The sequence below is a fragment of the Plectrocnemia conspersa genome, unplaced genomic scaffold, assembly GCF_051122295.1.
Source record: "Plectrocnemia conspersa isolate PC_06_02 unplaced genomic scaffold, ASM5112229v1 ptg000009l, whole genome shotgun sequence".
In the NCBI taxonomy this organism is placed as follows: Eukaryota; Metazoa; Arthropoda; class Insecta; order Trichoptera; family Polycentropodidae; genus Plectrocnemia; species Plectrocnemia conspersa.
In genome coordinates this window covers 14,263,871-14,273,030 of record NW_028277173.1, presented here as the reverse complement: position 1 = coordinate 14,273,030, position 9,160 = coordinate 14,263,871, and the positions used below count along the sequence as shown (strand labels likewise).

At 30.4% G+C, this 9,160-nt stretch overlaps 1 protein-coding gene across 4 annotated transcripts; it reads right to left on the bottom strand.

The window, feature by feature from the left end:
- Positions 1–1,520: 1,520 nt before the first annotated feature.
- LOC148231978 (beta-taxilin-like) lies at positions 1,521–8,753 on the bottom strand. Of its 4 annotated transcripts, none has more exons than XM_088191532.1 (7): positions 8,480–8,753; positions 7,882–8,024; positions 4,042–4,362; positions 3,481–3,975; positions 3,235–3,408; positions 2,622–2,732; positions 1,521–2,554 (listed from the first exon to the last, which is right to left on the bottom strand). In XM_088191532.1, exons 2-7 carry the CDS (start codon positions 7,933–7,935, stop codon positions 1,994–1,996), a joined length of 1,716 nt encoding a protein of 571 aa, XP_088047658.1. In that variant the 5' UTR covers positions 7,936–8,024; positions 8,480–8,753; the 3' UTR covers positions 1,521–1,993. The 4 variants fall into 4 exon arrangements, with proteins under 4 accessions (XP_088047658.1, XP_088047660.1, XP_088047657.1 ...); XM_088191534.1 differs by having other exon boundaries at positions 3,481–3,963; XM_088191531.1 differs by having other exon boundaries at positions 8,557–8,753.
- Positions 8,754–9,160: the final 407 nt, after the last annotated feature.

The window sequence follows — 9,160 nt, the reverse complement described above, 5'->3', positions numbered from 1 at the left end:
TTCCATAAATAATCAAAGGTACACTGTGTCTACAATTTGTGAATACCTATTAGTTAAACCATGCATAAAATGGTATTATTTTTATACATATGTATGCTTAATAGTGTATGTATGGTACAACAATTGCATCTTTCACATGCAAAAACGGATAGCTACAATTTAAACGAAAGTTAGGATTAGGCCTGCCGAGAGGGGGGAAGAGGGTACAAATTCCCAGGACCCGTTCTCCTTGACGGGCCCGACTCTGGAAAAATCATAGTAAGAATATATTCATAAAAAGAAGTAAAAACAGACCTCAAATAATGAATCTGAACTAAACTACAGTTGTTTGAATGTATGTATTTCAGGTATAAGTTCCTTCAGCCTTTTTTATACACACAAGAAATAAAGGGAGTGGAACATTGGCTTCAAAAGCACCCAGTTTATAGGTACTACTTTCACAATAAACATTATTATTCAAAGGAACAGATTGTAGTTTTTGACACGTCTCCATTTGTATTAAAATTTGTTTGCAAATTATTGTTGCTTTTTGAATTTGTAAATTAGTAGCAGTAAATTAGTAGAAATTCAGATCGTACACCTAATTATAGTTTTAGAACTTTCATTGGGTCAAGTTCAAGAGAACTTTCATTAGGTCAAGGTAAAACTGATTTATACATTCGGAAACTGATTTAAGTAACAGAGTGTAAGAAAAAAATGTTTGTTGGGTAATGATCATGATCACGACTGCTAATTACTTACTTGCACATTATTGGACGGTATGTTTTGTTTTCATATCATTCAAATGTAGATGTAATACTTAGAAATTATCCGGATTGTGCTTACCCCATTGTAAAGCATTGGGCTCACGCTTTTAATGTTACAACGGAAGGTTTGCAATAAATAAATAAAAATAATATCTTTTCAGACCAATCTTAAAATAATGTATAATTAGCAGAAATGCTTTTTCTGAGGTCTATTTATATTTTAAGAAAACTAAAAAGGTTTTTATGAATGATACTACCTGACCTCAAATATATAAAAAGCATGAAAATATTATGGGTTTAATTTATGTAACTAAATAAAAATGTTTATCATTTTATAGTTAAGATTGATTAATGTTTTTTGTCAAAAATATACACTCAAAACATAGAAGGCAAGGAAGGTTTTGTAATAGGGAATATCTTATAGATATTATTTAAATGGTAGTTCAATTTAATGTAAAATATTTTAAGTAGTGTATACAATCCGTTACATATATTCAAGAGTATAATAAAAATAGTTTTATTCTAAAAAGCAAAATAATGTTTTAGATATTCATTGAAAAATAAATTGTCAAAACGCATTTATTCAATTGAAAATATAAATAGCACACCTAAAATTTCCGACTGCAACTCAGCACTGTTTCAACCATAACAACAAAAGGTAAAAAGAAGTTTCATACTACAATTTAGACTCGACTTTGTACACAATCTAATATTATATTTAGAGAAACAGGAGTTTTTACAGGATAATAGAAAATTCAAAAAAAATTACTGCAATTTATTTTTGAACTCAAAATGTTTATTTTTGAATATAAAGACTAAATTACATACATATTTTATTTTTATATTTAAAAATACACATAATAAATATTAAATAAAAAATATACTGTTGAAAATGACTACTACATAAAAAAAATATGTATACTTCATGCATATACATACAAAGACAATACTGAAAAAAAATACAGTTACTTATCGTTTGAAAGAAAATAAATACGATATTAATTGAGTCTATCAATCAAACAACTTAAATCAGTTATCAAGTAAAATATTAAAGCATAAAAGTGCAATAAATATTAAATAACAATATGAAAAGCGTCAAAACCAAAAATTAAAACATAATAATACACACAAAAAAAAATATAGAATCACGAATCATTCTTTTGACGACGTTATCAATACTGATTTCTAAAATGACTATATAATACATATCTTTATATATAATATAAATATTCCTTAACAAGAACAAACTACAAAGGGTCAGCCTGAATTTTTAAGAGAGGTTCGTTAACGAGCTTGAGCTCACATGACTCATGACCTAAGGCAATAGTATCTACGACAGGCACATCACCAATGTCAACAGTTGCACTCTCTTTAATTATTTCGATCGATTCGATAACCACACCATCAGTTTTGTCAACAATGCAATTATTTGTCAAATCCTCAGTTTTCTGGTTTATAACCGGACTTTCAACAGCCTCCTTCAATCGTTCTTCATCTTCACTCTTTGTAGTAGAATCTACTCCATTTGTGATGGAATCTATATTTGTATTAGAATCAGCTTTGACAGTGTTTTCTTCGACTTCTTTGATCTCAACTTCGACCACCTCATTAGTTGTATCAACTATTCCCTTAGCTGCTTTTGACTTTTTGTTTTTAGATTTTTTAGATTTCTTCTGTGGTGCTTCAACAGGAGGCTCTATAACTGGTGGTGTATCTGCTTTCTTTTTGGAAGTTAAATCGTTAAGTTGGCCCTGTAGTTGACTCAGACTTTGCTTGAGTTGAGCACAATTTGCAGCCATTACATCAACCTGGAATTAAATATGTATATGTATAAAATATACAACAGTGTAAAATATAAAATAAATAATACTGCACCTTATCCATTCCTTTATTGAGAACTGGTTCAGGTTCTGGTGGAAGTTGTGGTAGCGGCGGGCTTTCAATGTTATTTTCTTTCAATGTGGTTAGCAAGATTGACCTTTCAGCCTACAATAAAATATAATTCATAGCATATTTCTTCTTTTCGATGTGATTAAAGAAATCTAGGAAAACTTATTCTTGGGTGAACAATAAATTAATTGTTCATTTCACGTAATTAAAACTAGAGAACCTACTAAATATATTAAATAATTACACAAAAAATCGTACAATTGATTCGCAAAATTCCTGATACTGGACTAGTACCTCGACGTCAGAGAAAGAAGAAAAATATAATATTTACAATAGGATATTTGGGTACTTCTCGGGCACCACGCCCGCGTCCCGCAGTTACATTAGGCTCGGGAGTTTCAGCCAATGGGCAACTGAGATCCGACCCAGCCTGGCGTTCGCTCCGGAGTACTGCGCACTCCGGTGCTAGGCCAGACCCCTTCCTTGGTATTCGCGATTGACGACCATGAACGGGTCTACCGTCGCGAAATTCTGTTGATGGTCTCCGGCATCACTAACCGATTGGAGACAAACAATAGGATATATGAATAATACAAACCTGCATAGTTCTACATAGTTTCTGTAACTGAGCAAGTTGCTTTGCCTGTAAAGTATATGTACTATCCAACTGTTGTTTTTCTGCCATCATTTTTAATAGCGTTGAATGCGATTTTTCCCATCTCTGTTTCCAAATTACAGCTTCTTTTTGTTGTTTCTCAACTTTCTTCGACATCTAGAACATTAAAACTATATTAAAATACTAACCCATTTACCATCAATTTAAGATTAACTTAATTTGTACAACCTTCTCCATCTCTCCCTTAAATCCGCCAAAAACTTCGCTACTCTTAGTCAAAGCATTTTGAAACTCATCATACTTATCCGAGTACATTGCAACTTGGCTCCGCAGTACCACTTCCGCCGCTTGCAAATCATTACAACGCGCTTGATATTGCGTCAACTCAATCAGCAATTGTTTCTTCTCAGCCAGGAGCTTTTCTCTCTCAGCCTGAGCTTCCAAACTAGCTTTAGCCAACTTGGCCTCCGAAAGCTGCGCCTCGATATGCATCTGCTTCGTCATTTTATCCACATGATGTTCGCGCAACTCATACTGCTCCATTACGTTCTTAAACTTTTCCTTCATATCAATATTGGCGTCCATGAGCTTCGAATTCTTTTCGTTGTTATGCTCAACAGCAGATGTCAACTGATCTATGGTTTTTTGGAATATCGATAACGTCTCCTCTCGTCTTATGTCTTCCTTTTTCACCTTCAAAAGAGACTCTTCCTGTAATTCGATCTTATTATTGATATGACACATATACATATATTTAATATATAATTTAAAAAAATATTAATACTATACCTTCACCATTTTAATTTGTTTTTGCAGCTCTCTGCACAAATTTTCTAATTTACTTTTCAATAAAACAGCTTTATTGTAAGCCGCTAGCACTTTATCTTTCTCCCTCTGCATCAATGCAAACTTCTTTTCCCATTGTTTGGTATATAGATGCGATTTTTTGAGCTCATCTACTACAGTATTGTACTTTTTGGTTAACGCCGTTAATTTTTCTTCAGGTGTTGATAAGCTATTAAGAAACTTTAATGAATATTCAGACGCTTTCTCCTCAGCTTTACGGAGATCTTTCTTTTTCAACACCATATCAGAAACGATCTCCTCTGTCTGAAACAATAAAATATAATAGTTATGTCGGAACGGACAAGTTAACTGCATATTATTTTCATAAAATAAATTTGAATAGCAACAACGAATAGACACATGTTACAAATTAATTAAATGTAATTAATATTTTATTGTTGCTCATTAATAAGTAATTGTCATTAGTACATGTACACGTGTATCGTATTAAATATTTAGTATAAATATGAAGCGATTTAAGCAAAAAAGTCATTAACAAATTGTATAATTTTGGGAGAGCTCGTCAACCATATTCGCTGATCCTGCTCACCTGCGCTCATTGGAGTCTCGGCGCAAAAGTTTAGCATTGTTATATTGGTAGGATTTCAATATTTATATTATGCAGTACATAAAAGTTTATTTTGAAAACAAGTTTTTTGAATTGACACCTTACTGTTCAAAACAATGCTGTTAAATGTTAATCGATAGGTCGTATTTTCACCGCCTGCTGCATAACAATGGAAAGTTTTGCGAATATTTCGCACAGCGCTAATAAGTTTTGAATTAAAAGGAACAATAAGATTTTCAATTTGTGGTTCTAATAACATTAAAACATAATTACGAAGAAATTTAATAGCATTTTCAACTTTAGTTGTGGATAAAACTGCTAAATGATCTTGAGTGAGAATTAGTGACATTTTTCTGTCTAATTTATATATGAATGATATTTAATAAATATTTATATTAACCTGCTTTAAATACACAATTCAATAGTCAAATGTTATCATTCTCTATTTGGCAAATAGCTAGACCTATAAACTGCAAACCTACATACTGCATCAATCTCTAAGAGCTGTCTTGCTAATGTTTTTTTTATGTCTTCACATAAAGATCTTGATGAAGTGGTTCGTTTGTAATAAATCTCAATGTTTTCATTTGAAATCTTTGGATTATTTCAATATTAGATTTTTTGTCTCTACTCCAGATTTTAATTCTATATTGACTTTACAATAGTTTTGTACAAAAACAATTTGTTTACTTAGTCTTATTAGCTCTAATTACTTAGATTTTCAACAGGTTCTATATCTTGCATAGACTTTCCTGTAATTATCCTATTGAAACTAAGAGATCATTGTGTGAGGCACATAGAGCTGTATTATTTGCAAATGTGGGCATTGTGATCTCTGTAATATGTATTAAATACCGGATTTATTTGTTTATGACACTGCCTTATGGATTTCAAGTATATACTGGATTGAGTGATGTTCATTATTCGTAGTAGTTGACACAGAAGTTTAACCAAATATTAATTATATGGAATACATATATAGATTTACAACAATCGATTGTAAAAAGGGTCAAAAATACCAGTTTCATGAATATACAAAACATGAAAAAACAGAATGTGTCGAATCAGAACTGTGGCAATTGAGAACAGCAATAAACAGAACCATGACAATTCAGAACAAGTTAAAAAATATATTTATAATTAATTTTATATTGGCAACTAATTATTCGATAAGAAATAAAAAGTGATCAGTTATGAAAATAAATAATCAGTATTTAAATAAAATAATCAGTAATTAAAACAAAATGATCGGCATATATGATTGATAATTACAATAAATGGTTGGTTTTTAAATTAATTAAAGTTGTAGAATGTCTGCTGATCTTGCTGTTCAAACCAAAACCTAACCTAAACGACACGTACGTTTGGAACATTTTGGTCTTAACAGTCACCCTACATTTCTTTTTTAAAACGAAATTCGCTAGTGCAGTACAAGAATTAACAATAACTGATCATGTATAATATTATGTCTACTGATTATTTAATTATATTTACAAACCATTTATTTTATTTTACTGATCAAAAGCTGAATTAGTATTTACTGATCAAAAATGTATTGTATTATTTACTGACGATTTTTTTTATTTTTCTGATCGTTTATTTTATTTTACTGATCTGTTTTATTATTCAATAGTGATCACTTTTTATTTTTTGATTAATCATTTATGGAATTATTTACTTGTCAAATACTTACAAATCTAACTAAAATTAACTTTTTCTAAATTGTCATTGTTCTGTTTTGTCACAGTTCTGATTTGACATATTCTGTTGTATACGGTGCCCAGATTTTGAAAATATCAAAGAACACTAAAAATAAAAAGGTCATTATTGCTGCGGGAGCTAAAAAAAAGTTATCTCGGAAATTTTTGTTCAAAAACCATCTCGGAAATTTTGATTGAGAAGGACAACTTGCTGCGGGAGCTTAAAAAAATCATTTCGAAAATTTTGTTCAAAGGATCTCCAAAATTTTTTTAGAGAAGAAACTGCTACTGTAGTAAAACAAAGGGTCTTTTAGGAAATTTTTGTTCAAGGAGTACAAAGAAAGACAAAAGGAGGACTAAAGGAAGACAAAATTTTTGAGGACGTTTGGTCATTTTATGTTATATCATGTTTTGTCATAAAATGTTATGTTTTGTCTAGTTGCCAAAAATACCACAATTGTAGTTTGATAATACCTTACATCTATGTAGTACAAAAACATATTGCTCATAATATTTCTGTACTACATAGATGGATGGTTAAATTATAAATAACAGTATTATAAAAATTACTGCAATTCAGAGAACCACAAACTATGACACAATGGAAGCAATAGAAAAAATAAAGAAAAAAATACAAGTTTCATGTTTCAGATTTAGGGGGCGAATTAGTGTGACTTCCCAATGGAATATTTTATTGATTTGTTTGTATGTGTTTGTTATTGCACAAATAATTCACGTTTAACAAATAAATCATTAGAATACAGGCCTCGATGAAAGTGTTTGGATGAGTCGTAGGAAGATGTAGTAGATTTTTGAGTAAGTGCTCCGGAGTCATGTTAAATGTAAGAGTGATGTCTAAGCGCCGTTGTGTTTGCGAAAAGTCCTTTTATATGATTAATGATTAGCAGTTCTGATGAATCCTGAACAGGTTTATTTTCACCAATTAGGCTGAAAGAACCATACCCCTGAACTGGAGTCAGCATATGTGTATAGACTTTGTTTAATTTATATAAAAGATATTAAAATAGAAAAGAAGCCAAAAATTAATGCAAACATCTCAGAAAAATAAATTAGACGTATGGATTCAATCTCGCAATTTTTTTTGGATAGCCAAATAAAATATTTCAGACTAAGGTATTGCATATTTTTAAAAAGTTGTTTCTACAAACACTGGAATGTAAAGAAAATATCTAATTTCGAACCCTTATATCTGGACGATACCACAAATCTCTACATATACTAAACAATGAGACCTTTAAGTACAACTTGAATTAAGTAATCGTAAAAAACGCGATTATTTACTACTCACTGATGTATTATTTAATCGATTTTAATAATACAATTGTTTTATTGTAATCTGTGAGGTACGTTAAAAGTAGAAATACGCTATATTTATGTTATAAACGTGTTCACATAGAATATTTTTAATCATTTATGTATAAAATTAGCCATAAAGAGTTAGTAAACAAAACCCGGATTGCTATTTTAAGGTTAGAAACATTCAATGGCACTTACGATGTCTTTGACGTCATTGTCCATATTTTCACCCGGTTCAGGTTGATCCGCCATGACGTCTGATGAGATTTTTCACAAGTTTCGGTCAGAATAAGCGGAAAAATCAAAAAGAAGCCGGTGATCAGTCGAATCGGTAGAGACACCTGCGGGCAGACATTGTCTTAATGTGAAGTCGGTAACTATGAGTACTGTTTTATCGATAATCGTCGATAGTGGTGACATCTCTTAACGGTTTTGAGCAAACATCAGAATATTTCATGTAGAATTTCAGCAATTTTAAAATAATTAGCATCAGATAAATATTCTATATTTAAATAAATTATTTTTATACATAACCTAAATGCCTACGTGACTTGATACAGCATGTTTACAACGATTACCCATTCGATCAAAAATAAGCAAATACTCATATATTTTTAAATAAGATGAATAAACATAACATATCTAAATCTGGCCATAAAATTTTATGTCAAAATTTAAAATAAATGTATTAAATAACGTTACACTATATACAAATATACAAAAAATGTTATATATACTTATTATATATGAATAAATATAAATAAAAATTGTTAATGTGTAATTTGAGAGTACGCACGTGTTCGCAAATTCAGAGTCGAGTGTCCAAAAATCGAAATCTTACACCGCAATTACCACCGAATGTGCAAATTATACCTTATAACGACTGCGTGCTTTGATGAGCTTTGTCACTATAAAGCACTTGAAGTTTCACTCAATATCACACCATTAGCCAACCGCACACTTTCAACTTCCGTGCACATCACGAAAAATTATTTTTAGCTGAAGTTATAAAATTAGATTGTTCAAACTCAGCGTCGTCGTGCTCTCTCGGCAAATTTTGCATTGTTACTGCCGACGTCCAGTGTGATATTCCAGTGGATCAAATTTTCAATCACTGTATTTTAAGTCTTTGTAAAATATTATATTAAAAAGAGGGGTAAATCACTCAATACTATTATTAAGTGAATATAAACTTTTTTGTTTAATATTTTAATGATGAATTATAAATAATATTATATATAATACGACATTAATCAGTTTTGTATATTCAATTCTAAATCATTAAATCAATATTATAAAAATAAAACTCTATATTAATTTAAAATAATAAGAAACCAAGCAGTAAACAAAAATGCTGATAATAGAACTTCTTAGCTTCGAGCAACATTTTCAGTAATTGAAAATACGATTGACAATTGTAAAGCTATGTAACTGAGAGATGGATATTCGTTTACAAGTGATATACAATACTGAGACA